We start from the raw sequence: 15764 nt of genomic DNA, 5'->3' as shown, positions 1-15764 counted from the left end.
GAGCCTACACTGCAACAGCCAGAGAAAAGCAGTACAGATCGCCAACCTGGAGAAAAAAAACAAGAAACAACATGTGCCGTGATGGAAAATATATACGAATGCAATGTGTTACAGTTACTAAAAATTATCTCTAAATTGGATCTGAGTGGTTAGTGCCACCAGGTACTGACAGACGCACCCGTGGGGCCCCGGGCTAACCCCTCGGGGAGGGTCAGGGAAGAGGAGAGTCGCTCACCGCGCACAGACAAGCCCAAGACACCGTCCGGGTGAGGAGCCGCTGACAGAGGACTCACCATCCTTCACTCTGGACTCCTGCCCCACCTCAGAGTCCTTTCCAAAACCCTTCTGATTTGTCAGCACTTAGAGATATTGTCTCTTCTCAGAACAGTTCCTTTACCCCCAAAAAAGCCCTCACGAAGTCCCTTTGTGGTTACACCTTCCCCTCACACCTAACTTCTGGCCACAACAATCTATTTTCCACCTTCATAGTTTTGCCCAGATGTTACGTAGATGGAATGGCTCAGTATGGAATCTTTGAGACCAGCTCCTTTCCCAGCATAATGCATTTGTAATCTTGACAAGTGTATCCATGGTTCCTTGCTTCTGCTGCTGAGCAGTGTTCCATGGTAAGGAGGTTTCTTACAACTTATCCGTCAACTCACCTATTGATGGGCATTAGGGTTGTTTCCAGTTTGGAGCTATTAGAAATAAAACAGCTATGCACCTTCATGTAATTTTTATGTCAGACCATAAGGTTTTGCTTCTCTGAGATCAATGCCTAAGAGTGGGAGTGCCGAGTCATAGAGTAAATGAAATATATTCAGTTTTACTAGAAACTGCCGAACTGCTTCCCAGGGTGCTGGCCCGTATTACATGTCCTCCCGTAATGTGTGAGATCCGGTTTCTCACCGCCCTTGTCAGCACTTAGTATTGTCCATATTTTGTTCATTTCAACCACTCTAATAGATGTGGGGTGACTTCCCTGTGGTCTAAGTTTGCAGATCCCTAATGGCTAATGACGTTGAGCATCTTTCCTGTGCTTATCTGCCATCTGCACTTCCTCTTTGGATGGTGCGGCTCATCCTTTTCTCATCTGTTCTCGTTGTTTGCTTACTGTTTACTTTTTTAAATTCTCACCTGAGGATAGGTCTACTGATTTTAGAAGAGAGGAAGAAAGAGGAGAGGAGAGGAGAGGAGGGGAGGAGAAAACGTCAGCATGAGAAAGAAACATCAATCAGTTGCCTCCCCAGCGCACCTGGACAGGGGACTGAACCCTCAACCTTTTGGTGTATGGGAGGTCACTCCAGCCAACTGGGCAATCGAGCCAGGGCTTACCGTTTGCTTTTGGGAGCTTTTCTCTCTTCATGTTTTTGTATATCCTGAATATCTACTTTCATATACTTGACTAATCAGGATACAAGTTTTATGTCAGGTAGGTGATGTGCCAATATTTTCCCCAAAAGTTTTGACAGTGCAACTTATCAATGTTTTCCATTATGGATTTGTGTTTCTGATGTCACGTCTCCAGGCCACTAATATTTTCTCCAATGTTTTTTTTTTCCTAGAAGACTTATAGCTGTAGGTTTTATATTTAGATCCATTTTTAGTTAAATTTTCTATAGAATGAGAGGTATAGTTATAGATTCTTTTTCCCCCTGGCATATGAATGCCTAATTCTTCTACTACTATTTACTGACTCTATTTCCCCCCTTCAATTGCTTTTATATCCCTGTCAAAAATCAGATGTCCACATTTGTGTGTGGGCCTTTGTCTAACCTGTGTTCTGTTCTCCTGATCTATGTCTGTTCATTGGTCAATACCACACCATCCTCACTGCTGTGGCTTTTATAGTAATACTTAAAATTGAGTAGCAAGCCCTCCAACATTTCTGTTCAACATTGTTTTGGCTACTGTAGTTTGCTTTGCCTTTCTATAACATTTTTATTTAATTTATTGGGTGACATAGACTTGCAAAACCATACAGGCTTCAAGTGTACAGCTCAATAAAACACCATCTGCTCACGGCATCGTGGGCCCCCTCCCCAAGCAAAGTCTCCTCCCATCTCCACTGCCCCACCACCCACCTCCACGTACCCTCGACCCCCCTTCCCTCTGAATTAGCTTGTCTCTACCTTCAAAATTTTCTGCTGGGAACTTTATTGCAGTTGTGTTAAATCAGAATATCAATTTAGAGAAAACTGACATCTTAATATTTATACTGCATCTTCCAAATCACGATGTAAAGTCTCCCCATTTATTTAGTTCATCTTTGACTTCCTTCATTCATTATCTGTAGTTTCATCATATACATCATGTGCATGTTTTATTAGATGCCTCTCCAAATATTTCAATGGAGGGGTAAATAGTACTGGCTTTTAAATTTCAATTTCCCGTTGTTAATGTTAGTGCATAGAAATATGATTTTTTTGTGTTGACTGTGCATCTTGCAACATTTCCAATTTCAATGATTAGTTCCAGGAGGTTTCTCTGGTTTGATTTGGTTTGTCTTTTTTTCTTTTTCTTTTTTTTTTCTTTTTTTTTTTTTTTTTGGTACATTTAGGGAGATGCTTCAGTTCCCTGGTACTTCCAGGTGTCCAGGATTACGTGCAGCTGACCTTCACCTTAACCGTGGCAGAAACGCTCCAGTCCTCCCGGGACAGGAGAGCCGGAGGGGCTTACGAAGAGCTGCCAGAACGCTGCTCTGACTGCTTCTCTGTCTTTCAGGGATGCTGTCCTCAGACCTTGCTCCTTGCCATCGCCCAATGGCGAGGAGCCTGAGGCCTCTCCCTCACCCCGGGGGGCTGCGCTGCAGGCTGTGAAACTGCTTAGATACAGCATGGCCTCCTCTGCTCAGCAACACGGTGGGCTGCCATCCTTGCTGCTGTCACATGGACCCCTTTGCCTGTGTGTCATGTGCGGTCCATGTGTGGGAGGGGGCATTACAGAAGCTGCTGACACAAGTACAGCCCACGCGCGCACACGCTGCATTGAGAGGAGGGAGAGCATGCCTGCGCGCACCCACCACTCATACTGAGGCCTTGCGCATTACCCCCGGAGAGCAGAGGAAGTTCGTCCACTAACCGTGAGCTTTACAGGGTCTTAAAGTCTCGGCTTTATCTGTCCTATACCTTCCCAGCCTGTTCACTGTCACATGGGAGGAAGCCAGCAGGGAACAGAGGATCTACCTAATAACCCACGTGTCATCTCGTCTCCATAACAGTGATGGTGACAACAAAATAATAGCGAGAAACATGGGCGGGGTCGTTCTTTGGACAAGGCGCCCTCCAAGGCGCTTTCAGTTCGGGTGGTGATTCCCAGAGGTCTATCCTGCGTCTGTCTGCTCCTTTTCCTCCCTCCCTAGCAGGGTTCCTGTGGCCAATGCTCTTCTAGATCACGCTGCAACTTCATAATTTCCCCTAAGTAACTGAAGAATTGTAGGCGGTGCAGGTCTGGAGGCGGACGGTGGGTGGGACTAGAGGGACCCTTGAAACTTCAGGGTAGAAAAATATGAACAGTCTAGGGCGAGCCAGCGCTTGGCGGGTGATGTGCCGAGGAGTCTTGCCAACTGGGTTTCCCCTCGTCAGTGTTCGAGGAGAGACATGCCGTAACCCAGAAATGCATTAATGTGGTAGTTATCCTGAGGCTTTATGATACCTGGAAAGGTGGCAGCCCGTTGGAACTAGATCAGGAAAATTTTATTACATTTCTGGTGTCATTTTTTCCCTTGTAACTATAACTCCTCCTGCCCCTCCCTTTCTGGACGCCCTCCCCTTCTGTTGTGAGGTGAGATGCATGATTACATGAAGCATGAGTCACAGGATTCTGTCCCAGATCCTGTCTGGCTGCTGCTCTGCCATCAGCTACTCGAAAGCATAACCAAGGCCCATGGCGCCCAGGATCCTTGGTAAGCGGGGTCCAGCCCCATGTCTAGCTGATGTGTAATCACACCCCTACTGTACCCGAGCCTCCAACTGAATTCTCTTTCCTCTTCAGTTCTTGACTTCCCACTCTGTAACCACTCCTGTGCTCTCTGACTACATTGCAAACTCTCCCTCAACCTGCAAATTGCAGAATCTTAGCTCTTCCCAGAGCCCTGCCCCCCGCACCCGCCCCAGAAAGTCAGTCTCAAAACCTACTCTGAGCCGTTACCTACAATGAAAGGAGCTCATCGACGTCATCTTGGGCCCCATGAAAAGTGACCAGAAGGCTACTCTCCAGCTTTATTCTCATTCCCCTTCTGTCTCGTAGTTGGCGGTCTTCATTTTTGAACTCCTGTGCTCACACTCCAAAGGAGTCTCAGGTGAGAGGGGGGCGCTGTGGGTGGCGGCGGGGGTTCCCAAAGGTCTTAGACCAGTCCCTGGAGCCCATTCTGCTCTGGCTCCTCTAGATACTGAACAGTGGCTGTGCCAGCCAGCGCCCAGGTGTGGGGACCAGATCTACAACCCCGTGGAGCAGTGCTGCCACGACGCGACCGTCCCGCCCTTGAACGAGAGCCGCCTCTGCGGCTCCAGCTGCACTTACTGGCCCTGCTTCCAGCACCTTGAGTCCCTGAGCTCTCGGTGTCAGGCTGTTGTGAGGTTTAAGGTCCGGCGCATGGAACCCAGCTGCTTGTCTTCCCCCCTCACCAGGATCTGTGCCCAGGTAAGAGTCAAGTCCCGACTGGAGGACGGGGACAGGGATGTAGTTTTGTTGACTGTGTTTGTTGCGCCCAGATGTGCAGTCTCTGCTAAGTTCTGCATCACCCCATTTCTGTGTAAACATATGATCTGCTTCTCTCTCTCTCCTTTCTCTCATCCCTCTATCTCTATTTCCCTAAAGAAATACCTGCCCAGCAAGCCCTCTACCAGACCTGAATTTACCTGGACTATCCTGAAGAGCCCAGACACAGGACACTCAAGATTGTGATATTTATGCCAAAGGGTGTCATCACAAAGGTAAGCCGTTTATTGAATCTCGATGAATGGATATATATTTGTTTGTCCTCCGAATTTAAATTTTAAAAAAGTGCAAAAATAATAAAAGCCATGGAGTACAGGGGCTTGGGACATTCTCCTTCAGGGAGAATTGCCTTCCCCATTCCTTGACAGGCAAAAAAAAGAAGAAAGAAAGAAAGAAAGAAAAAAGATTGTGATATCTATGAGACTTATCAAGATGATCACTTAGTAAGTTATGTAACGTCTCATCTCTGGAGTATATACCTGAAACTAATATGATATACCTGGACTGTATGTGAAAAATAAAAATTGAGCCCTGGCTGGTGTGGCTCAGTTGGTTGGAGCATCGCTCCACAAATGAAAATTTGTGCGTTTGATTCCCAGTCAGGGCACATGCCTAGGTTGCAGGTTCGGTCCCAGTCTGGGTATGTATGTAAGGCAAACATCAACGTTTCTCTCTAACTTCCTCTCTCTCTAAGAGCAATGAAAAAAAAATATCAAGTGAAAATAAAAAAAGAAAAAGAAAAATTATTTAAATAAAGAAAAATATTTAAAATAATTGTGATATTTGCTGGTCAGCAATCCTATAACAAAAGGTTTTCAACCATAAATATAACTTCTTTTAAAGATTTTATTTATTTTTAGACAGAAGGGAGGGGAGGAAGAAAGAAGGGAGAAGTGTCTTCTCCCTAGAGAAACACTAATGCATGATTGTCTCAAGTGCACCCTCTACTGGAGGCCTGGCCCATAACCCAGGAATGTGCCCTGGCTGGGAACTGAACTGGCAACCCTTTGGTTCATAGGCCACCACTCAATCCCCTGAGCCACACCAGCCAGGGCCATAAATCTAACTCTTGCCTCCCATTTGAAGACCATCACACTAGTCCAAGCTTCTACAAAATCTGTAGTTAATCCCTACCTCCCACACACTTTTTTTGTATATTTAATAGCCATTTTTTACATATCCTTGAATACTTGTATCCAATTTACTAGATAAATAGTGGTACACTTAATACTTGACTTAGACAGTCCAGCCTTAACCAGAGAAAGTGGCAGTAGATTTCATTTTATTTCTTTTTTTCTCTGGATTCCAAACAATTTTTGTACATATGTATGTATCGGAGCCTTTTTTATTGAATTTTTTGGGCTGACATTGGTTAATAAAATTATACCTGTTGGTTCTCTAACCTAATGACAGCTTGTCTCTCTGGTTTACTGTCACATGAAATGTCAGCTCCACTTTCCCAGAAGTCGTGTGTTTACGATGAGTCAGTGCCTCCTCTTCATGTGGAAGTTGTAGACTCTCTTGATTTGCATATATATGCTGAATTCAAGTACCTAAACCTAATCTGCAAATGCCCTTCCAACTGTTAATTGTCTTACTGATTGTTTTTATCATCTTGCTTGTAGATTATTCATACTTTTTAATTTGATAGAAATAAAATTGTTTTCTGCTTATAAAAAAAAAATTATACCTGTTGGTGGGCATGCAGCCTGGTGCAGCCACTGCGAAAAATAATATGGAATTTCCTCAAAAAACTAAAAATGGAACTGCCTTTTGACCTGGCAATTCCACTGCTGGGATTATACCCTAAGAATCCCAAAACACCAATTCAAAAGAACCTATGCACCCCAATGTTCATAGCAGCACGATTTATAACAGCCAAGTGCTGGAAACAGCCTAAATGCCCACCGGTAAATGAGTGGATCAAAAAGTATGGTACTGCCCTGGCTGGTGTGGCTCAGAGGATTGAGCACCTGCATGTGAACCAAAGGGTCACTGGTTCGATTCCCAGTCAGGGCACATGCCTGGATTGCAGGCCAGGTCCCCAGTAGGGGGCGCATGAGAGGCAACCACACATTGATGTTTCTCTCCCTTCCTCCCTCCCTTCTCCTCTGTCTAAAAGTAAATAAATAAAATATTTTAGAAAAAAAGACTATGGTACATTTACACAATGGACTACTACACAGCAGAAAGAAAGAAGGAGCTCCTACCCTCCTCAACAGCATAGATGGAACTAGAGAGCGTTATGAAATAAGCCAGGTGTTGAAAGACAAACACCATATGATCTCACCTATATGTGGAACCTCATCAACAAAACAAACAAGTGAGCAAAATATAAACAGAGACATCAAAATAGAGGAGAAACTGACAGCACCCAGAGAGGAAGTGGAAGGGGTATAAGGGGGGAAAGAAGGGGAAGGGTCATCAAGGGACAGACATGAAGGACACATGGACAAAGCGAAAGAGGGGAAGGATTGAGGGTGGGAGGTGGGGGTGGGTGGGGCGGGGGGAAGTGGGGGCGGGAAAATGGAGACAGGTGTACTTGAATGACAATTTTTAAAAAAATGTTTTAAAATTTAAAAAAAAAAAAAAAAAAGGTTGAGTATTTTGACCAAAGTTGAAAGCTAGGGAATGGCTGAACCAGAATCCCCAAAATCCATGTTCTTTCCGCTTGCTCATGCTACTTTCAATAGCATATAAATCGATAAAGTGTAGCTTTGAAAATTTAAAAGATAAAGAAATAAAACTATAGATGATTTTTGCTTATGCGTGGAATGTAATGAACACAATAACCTCACAAACAAAATAAACAGACTCGTAGATACAGAGATCAGATTGACAGCTGTCGAGGGGAGGGCGGTGGGAGGGCTGGGTGCGAAACGGAAAGGGATTAAGGACAAAACTCGTAGACAGACGGCGGTTGCGTGACTGCTGGAGAAAAGGGGGCGGGGGAGGCAGAAGAGGGTAAGGGGGGACAGGTGGTGTGGAAGGAGGCTCGATATGGGCTGGTGAACACACAATACAATATACAGATGATGTAGTCCAGTCTTAATAGATAGATTACACGTTAATTAACATGCGTTTACAGATGAGAACAGGAAGACTTAGGGGAGGAAATAGTTCCTAATGTTTCATTAAATTTGAGCTCTAACTTGCTCCATTATAAATTTAAAGGTTTATTTATTACACTTTGCTTTATGCAAGAGTGCATCCTGGTTTTTTGTAGGTAATTTTTAGTTAATTGCATTATGACTTTAATGTGAGTTAATTGGTGATAAAAATGTGCATACATATACTTGTATGGAAAGGCTCAAACACATATATACAGCCCAGCAGCAAGGCCAACCGAACTGCCTTTTTCTCAATAAATATCACTTCTTAACCTTTAAAATTTCTATAAACTGAAAACAGAAAGCACACAACTGCTGAAATTTTACTGACTTATTTCTAGCATTTTATTTTTAAGCTAAAAATTTCCCGAGATTTGTCTTTCTGTCTGACTTATTTCACCTAGCATACTATGCCCTAGGTCTATCAAAGAGGTGCAACTGAAAAAGCCAGCAACTCAGAAACACCAATGAGAGAAGGCCAAAGTTATTGCCTAATTAAAATTTATATGTTAACAACTATTTTCAGTTTACATAAAAATGCAAAATCACAAATAATTGTGATAGCTTTTAATTTTTGGAATTCGCTTTCTCATAATGCAACTGTTACACAGCTCTTAAGAGTAGTTTATAATCTCTGAGAACATTGCAGTAAATTTCTGATAAATTAGTTCTAAATATTAAACCATCACTCAGAACCTGCAGAGGTTGAGTTGAATGGAAGACTGACAACTACAAAATTAAAGAAACCACATCCATCCAGACTGGGTAAGAGAGGCAGAGACACAGAACAGGCTGGCCCCACATACACATGTGGTGGATAAAAATTCAGGAGGGATACCTCAGGAGCAAGGAGTTCCAGCCCCACACCAGGCCCCCCAACCCAGGGTTCCAGTGCCGGGAAGAGAAATCCCCATAACTTCTGGCTGTAAAAACCAGCACGGATTGAGTAAGTGGGAGAAACTTCTGGAGTCCCAAGCAGTTCCTCTTAAAGAACCCACACATGAACTTACTCAGACGCACCCCCTCTGAGCTCCAGCGCCAGGGCAGCAGCCTGAAGGCACAGCGGCCCAGGAGGAGGAGCTGCTGTGGCCGGCACCGAGGCGAGAGCGGGAGGCGCTTTCTCTCAGACGGAAAGGCAGGCAGATCCATGGAGCTCACAAGCAGGTGCCCTATATGAGACCCCATGGACCTGGCTCACACTGTTTGCCCCACCCTGGAAATCCCCTGAGGCTCTTTCCCACCCAATTTACAGCTGTCAACAGTAGTTTTTCCATGTGAATGGCTTGTCTTGGCTCAATCTTCACAACTTCCTAAATCTTTTCAAACAAGCAACAGCTTGCCTCACCGCCCTCCCACCCTCCCACCCCTGCCCCCGGCCAGGCCCCAGCCCAATACCTCTTGCTAAGTGGACCCAGGCCTATCACTAGCAGCAGCCAGCCCAGGGTCAGGGCTTGGCTTCACCTGGGGATCTCCAAGCGCAGCATAAGTAGCAGCCATTCAGATTGCTCTATAGCTCAGGCAGGGCGGCCCTGGGCAACACACAGGGTGGGGCCGACCTTGTCCTGTACCACATGGGAAACCCCAGGGCCAGCGCACCCAGTGGGCAGCTACAGACCATGTCGGAGCACCACCGCCCTGCCCCTGCACAGCTGGTCCTCCACGGAGGGTGGAGGTTGGCGGTCAGTGGTCACAGCCAGTCCTTGCAACTGACTGGCCTGGGTAAATCCCTCCCATTGACCTGCCAACAGCAATCAAGCTTCAATTACAAGTGGAGGGTATACTCATCCCACACAAAGGGTGCACCTCGAGTACCCAGCTTGGGTGATAGGGGAGGCTTTGCCACTGGACCCCACAGGACACCTACTACATTAGGCCATGCTGCCAAGGCAGGGGGTCATAGAAGCTCTACCTAATACATAGAAACAAACACAGGGAGGCTGCCAAGATGAGGAGACAAAGAAACATGGCCCAAATGAAAGAACAGATCAAAACTCCAGAAAAAGAACTAAACAAAATAGAGATAAGCAATCTATCCAATGCAGAGTTCAAAACACTTTATAAGGATGCTCAAGGAACTTCGTGAGGACTCCAGTAGCATAAAAAAGATCCAATCAGAAATGAAGGATACACTAATTGAAGTAAAGAACAATTACAGGAAAACAACAGTAGAGTGAATAAAGCTGAGATTCAAATCAATGATATGAAACATAAGGAAGCAAAAAGCAACCAATCAAAACAACAAGAAGAAAAAAAGAATCCAAAAACACAAGCACCGTATAAGCAGCCTCTGGGACAACTTCAAGAGGTTCAACATTCTGATCATAGAGGTGCCAGAAGGAGAAGAGAAAGAGCAAGAAATTGGAAATCTGTTTGAAAGATAATGAAAGAAAACTTCCCTAATTTGGTGAAGGAAATAGACATGCAAGCCCAGGAAGCAGGGAGAGCCCCAAACAAGATGGATGCAAAGAGGCCCACTCCAAGACACATCATAATTAAAATGCCAAAGGTTAAAGATAAAGAGAGAATCTTAAAAGCAGCAAGAGAAAAGCAGTTAGTTGCCTAGAGTTGCCCATAAGACTGTCAGCTGATTCCTCAAAAGAAACCTTGCAGGCTAGAAGGGACTCGCAAGAAATATTCAAAGTCATGAAAAGCCAGGACCTACAGCCAAGATTGCTCTACCCACAAAGCCATCATTTAGAATTAAAAGGCAAATGAAGAGCTTCCAGACAAGAAAAAACTAAAGGAGTCCATCATCACCAAACCACTATTATAGGAAATGTTAAAGGGACTTATTTTAAGATCAAAACTATGAACAGTAAAATGGCAATAAATACATACTTATCAACAATCGAATCTAAAAAATGAACTAAACAAACAAGAAGAACAGAGACAGGATCATGGATACAGAGAGCGTTCTCGTGGTTGCCAGATGCGAGGGGGGGTAGGGGAGCGGGCGAAGCGGTGAGGGGACTGAGAAGTACAAACAGGTACAGAACAGCCGTGGGCATGTAAAGGACAGGACAGGAAATGGAGCAGCCAAGAACTTACACCATGACCCGTGGACGTGAACAATGGTGGGGGGACGGCCTGAGGGAGTGGGGGGCGCTGGGCGGAGGGGGGCAAAGGGGGAAAGAAAAACCAGAACAACTGTAGTAGCATAGTTAATAACATATGATTAAAAAATAACTTACCCATATGTCAATTCTTTGTGGTGTTCTTTCTTCCTTTCTCATGTTTTAGGATTTCTTCTTTTATCATTTCCTTTCTGTTTCATAGCCATTCTTTTAGGGTGAATCTGCAGAAAACAAATTCTCTTTGATTTCCTTCATCTAGAATGTCTTGATTTCCCCCTTCATTTCTGAGGAATGTTTTTGATGGATATACGATCCTGGATTGACTCTTTTTTTTTTTTTCTTTCGGTGATTGAAAGATACTGGGCTCCCTTTCTTCTGAGCTCAGCGGTTTCTGATGAGAAATCTGCTGACACTCGAATTGCTTTTCCCTTATAGGTAAGGTGTTTTATTCTCTCTTGCTGCTTTTAAAACATTTTCTGTCTTCAGTTGTCAGAACTTTGAGTATCATGTATCTTGATTGGATTCCTTTGAGGTTATCCTGTATGGATTTCATACACTTTCTTGAATGCCTAAGTTTGTATGTTTTCCCAAAGCGGGGGAATTTTCACCCATTGTTTATTTGAATATTTTTTTCAGTCCCGCCCTCCTCCTCTCTTCCTGGGACATCAATGACATATACGTTAGATCTTTTGCTCTAGTCCCACGTTTTCCTTTCAGTCATTGTATTTTTGAGTTCTAAAATGCCCATTTCATCCATCTTTATATCTTCTGTTTTTTTGCTGAGACTGTCTATTGTTTTCATTTGTTTCGGGCGTTTCCTGAACAACTGCTTGTGGGAGCATCTCCAAGCAGACAGCCGCTTTAGAACCCCAGGCCGCGAACTCTGACGTCTGTACCGTCTTGGTGATAATCTTTCCCTTTAAAGCCGTGCTCTCTCCGGCTGCTTCAAGTGCCGACGGATTGCTGGCGCGTCCGGGACGTTTTCTCCTTTGGGGCCCCCGACACCACGCCACCTGCTTCTCCCTGAGGTTCCGAGTCCCCGCCCCAGTTGGCCTCTTCCCTCCATTTTTCAGTTTCTTTTATGTTTGTTTACATATAATTTTCAGATATTTATGTACCTGGGAGAAATATGCATGTGTTTATGGAAAAGCAGGGCTGAGCTTGTCCACTCTCCTCCCAGAACAGGGAGCCCTGTGCGTGCTGTTCCTTTGCAGCAGTCACTGGCGCGGAGCTCTGCCTGGGCGCCAACAGTCCCGGTCCTGCCCGCGCGCCGAAGAGCTAGTACTCGCGTGGAAGCGTCACGGGTGGGCTCCAGGGATGGGCGGGCGGGCCGCCTCCCATCGGGGCCCAGCGCTGCCCTAGGGAAGGCCGCTCCTCTCTCCCTTGGCTGTAGACACTGTGGCCGCTACTGCTGCCACAACTGCTGCCTCTGTCGCTGTGTCACCGTCACCACTTGGCCCGGGCTGCCGCCCTGGAGCCCTGAAGGGCCGGGGCTGCCCCAGGCGGGAACGTGCTTGGGGCGGCCAGGCCGGCAGCTCGACGCGCGCACCGCCCGCTGCCCGGCGCGCCTGCGGCCGAGCGCCCCTGTTCGCCGTCTCGCCTCTGCTTGAGCCCGCGCTCCGTCGTCTCGCTTCTTCTCGCTTTACACATCCCAGACTCAGAGCTGAAGGAGCCCCAACTCGGAAACACCAACAGATGCCGATTTTTTCCAATGCTCCACAAGATTAGCAGAGGCGCAGACTAGCAAGGCAGAAAGTGTTTAGACAATAATAACGTCTCTCCTCCGACCCAACAGCAAAAACAAAACTGTGAAACCACCCCCACCCACTTCAGCAAAAGATGAAGAGCTGGGACTCACCAGGCGGTAGCCAGGCTGGAAGGAGGAGTCTCAACTCCACCACCAGGATGGTGTCGGAGCCTCGTCCCCAAGAAGGGAACCTGGATTTCCAGCCCCCTCGGCAGTGCGAGGTTGCTGTTCGACACTGTGCAGGAAGTCCAGGCCAGAGGAGCTAGGCGAGCACCAGAAATAAAAGGCATCCCAACTGGATGAAGTAAAACTATCTCTGTTTGCAGATGACAAAATCTCACAGATAGCAGATCCTTTAAAAATCCACAAACTATTAGACCTAATTAAAGAACTCAACAAAGTTGAAGGATACAAGATCAACATGCAAAAATCAGTTGTATTTCTCTCACTAGTGATGAAGAATTCTAAAATCAAATTAAGAAAACAATTCCATTTATAATAGCATCATGAAGAATAAACATGGAAATAAATTTAACAAAGGTGTGGAAGAATAATACACCAAAGCCCTGGCCAGTGTGGCTCAGTTGGTTGGGTGTCATCCTGCAAACCGAAAGGTCACTGGTTCAGTTCCCGGTCAAGGCATATGCCTGGGTTGCAGGTTCGGTCCCCAGTCAGGGCGCATGCAGGAGACAACTGATCAATGTTTCTCTCCCTCTCTTTCTCCCTCCTTTCACCTCTTTGTAGAATCAATAAAGAAAAAAAGAACAATACACTGAAAAGTACAAAACATTGTTGAAAGACATGAAAGCCGTGTTCATGGATTGGAAGACAATATTCCTCAAAGTGACCTACAGATTCAATATAATCCCTATCCAAATACGAACACCCTTTGCAGAAATTGACAAGCTGATTCTAAATTTCATATGGAATTGCAAGATACCCCCAAAAGACAAAACAATCTTGAAAAACAAGACCAAAGTTGGAGAGCTTAAACATCCTGATTTCAAAACTTACTTTTATTAGATAAAATAAATACAGAATTGCTTCCAGTGATAAGTTTCTATTATACTTAATGTCAATATAACTTCAGGTTTAGCCTATATACTTTTTGGTTATTTGGATCCCAGAATATATTACATTTGTTTCTTGTGTAAAGATCATATGAGTCCTTGTTGAACTTGAATGCTGAGCTTTATTTTTTAAAGGAAGAAGCAAGAATGGTGAGTAATCAAAACAGCATGGTACTGGTGTAAAGATAGACATAGAGACCAATGAAATAGATTTGAGAGTCCAGAAATAAACCCATACATCTGTAGCCAATTGATTTTGATAAGGCAATATCATTCAATGGGAAAATAATAGGTCTCTTCCACAAATGGGACTAGACAATTGGTAGCCACATGCAAAAGAATAACGTTGGACTCTTACCTCACACCATATAAAAAATTATATATTTAGCCCTGGCTGGTGTGGCTCAGTGGATTGAGTGCCAGCCTGTGAACCAAAGGGTCACCAGTTCGTTCCCAGTCAGGGCACATGCCTGGGTTGCAGGCCAGGTCCCCAGTAGGGGGCGTGCGAGAGGCAACCACACACATTGATGTTACTCTCCCTCTTTCTCCCTCCCTTCATCCTCTCTAAAAATAAATAAATAAAATCTTTTTTAAAAAATTATATATTTAAATTATGTCACTTGCAAGCTACATGTAGTGGACTTATTTTCTTTTTTGATTTTTAGTCTTAAGCTTGCAGTATTTTAATGTAATTAGCAGAAACTTGGTGGTTTAAAACAACAGAAATGTACAGTTCTGAAGGCCAGAAGTCCAAGACCGAGCTGCCGGCAGGGCCAAGCCCTCGCTGAGGGCCGTGGGGAGAGTTCGTTCCAAGCCTCTTCCAGCTCCTGGTGGATGCCGGGATCTTGGGCCTGCAATGGCGTCGCTTCAACCTCTGCCTCCATCTTCGCATCACCTTCTCACCAGCCTGTAGTCACATGTCCCTCTGCTTCCCTCTTACAAGGACACGTATGATGGCACTTAGGGTCCACCTGGCTAACCTAGGATAACCTCCCCATCTCAAGATCCTTACCTTCATCACATCTGCAAAGACTCTCTTGGGGGATGGCGGCGGTGGCGGCGCCAGTGTTTAGCTACGTAAAGTGAACATCCGCGGGTTCCAGGGATTAGAACGTGGATATCTTTGGGGGGACTTTTTAAGCTTTTCGCAACCTTTATATGACACAACCTTTCAAAGACACAGTAAACACAACAGTCCTTATCCATTGGGAGGTTGAAAGACGAAAATAGTAAGAATCGATCTAATTTACGAAGGGTCAAAGGGCAGGAGAACTCGGTGAGAGGACCGACCTTGGGCGAGGCGCCTCCAGCGGCTCAGCGACGGGGTCACAGACTTGGTTTCTTTCTGCATCTTCTCTGCCTCCGCAGTGACCACACTAACCGTGGCTTCCCTCCTGGTTGAAAACCGGCTTCCAGAAGCGTTCATGGTCACGGTTACAGGCGCCCTCCTAGGGTGTCCATCTCCCACTTCCCCTCCCTCTGTTCCCCGGAACGATCTCTCGAAGATGCAAAGTGGCTCACGTCGCTCCCTTCCGCATAGGCTCTTCCCTGGCTCCCCCGTGCCCACAGCACGAAGCCCAGATGCCCGGTGCGCCAGGGAGGCGCCAGCAACTCTGCAGACCTGGCCGCCCCCTGCCCTGGGCCTTCGCACGCCAGCAACGCCAAGCTTCTTACAGTTCCCCGCGCTGCCCGCGCTGCTCCGCCCAGGCCTTTGCTCCCTGATCCCTCCGCCTGAACCGCGCTCTCCCTCACTCTCTCCCCACCTCCCCTCCGCCCCGCCCCAACTCTAGCTAATTGTGTTGTAGACTCAGATCTGAGAGACTGAAATGCTGAGTGATCTTCCGCATCAACAGAAAGCGCTGGGCTCTCATCCCTTCATACCCCGATGGCTCGGAGCAAACCACCGCCCGCCCTCTGGTGCGGAAGGGCCCTTCCCCCGCACAGGGGCCGATCCCAAGGTCACAGCGACCCGCTCCTTGGCCACCTGTTTCCTGCCAGGCGCCATGCTAATCGGGTCACCCCTGTGCCACGCAGTGTATCTTTC

At 46.0% G+C, this 15764-nt stretch overlaps 1 protein-coding gene across 1 annotated transcript; it reads left to right on the top strand.

Moving 5' to 3' along the window:
• The first annotated feature begins 886 nt into the window (after positions 1–886).
• Positions 887–4905, top strand: IGFL4 (IGF like family member 4). The gene is made up of 4 exons (XM_054588392.1): positions 887–916; positions 4249–4300; positions 4388–4641; positions 4819–4905. Exons 1-4 carry the CDS (start codon positions 887–889, stop codon positions 4903–4905), a joined length of 423 nt encoding a protein of 140 aa, XP_054444367.1.
• Positions 4906–15764: the final 10859 nt, after the last annotated feature.

The sequence above is a fragment of the Pteronotus mesoamericanus genome, unplaced genomic scaffold (assembly GCF_021234165.1).
Source record: "Pteronotus mesoamericanus isolate MK-2021 breed Mesoamerican mustached bat unplaced genomic scaffold, CSHL_Meso_final scaffold_137, whole genome shotgun sequence".
In the NCBI taxonomy this organism is placed as follows: domain Eukaryota; kingdom Metazoa; phylum Chordata; class Mammalia; order Chiroptera; family Mormoopidae; genus Pteronotus; species Pteronotus mesoamericanus.
The sequence above is the reverse complement of the archived record's forward strand: the minus strand, read 5'-3'. Positions and strand labels throughout refer to the sequence as shown.

Bases quoted from the DNA above. Each gene is read 5' to 3' on its own strand.
- IGFL4 (XM_054588392.1), top strand. From the start codon at position 887: ATGTGTGAGATCCGGTTTCTCACCGCCCTT. The intron at 4,301-4,387 runs GTGAGAGGGGGG...TGGCTCCTCTAG, and splicing joins ACACTCCAAAGGAGTCTCAG to ATACTGAACAGTGGCTGTGC. The intron at 4,642-4,818 runs GTAAGAGTCAAG...ATTTCCCTAAAG, and splicing joins TCACCAGGATCTGTGCCCAG to AAATACCTGCCCAGCAAGCC.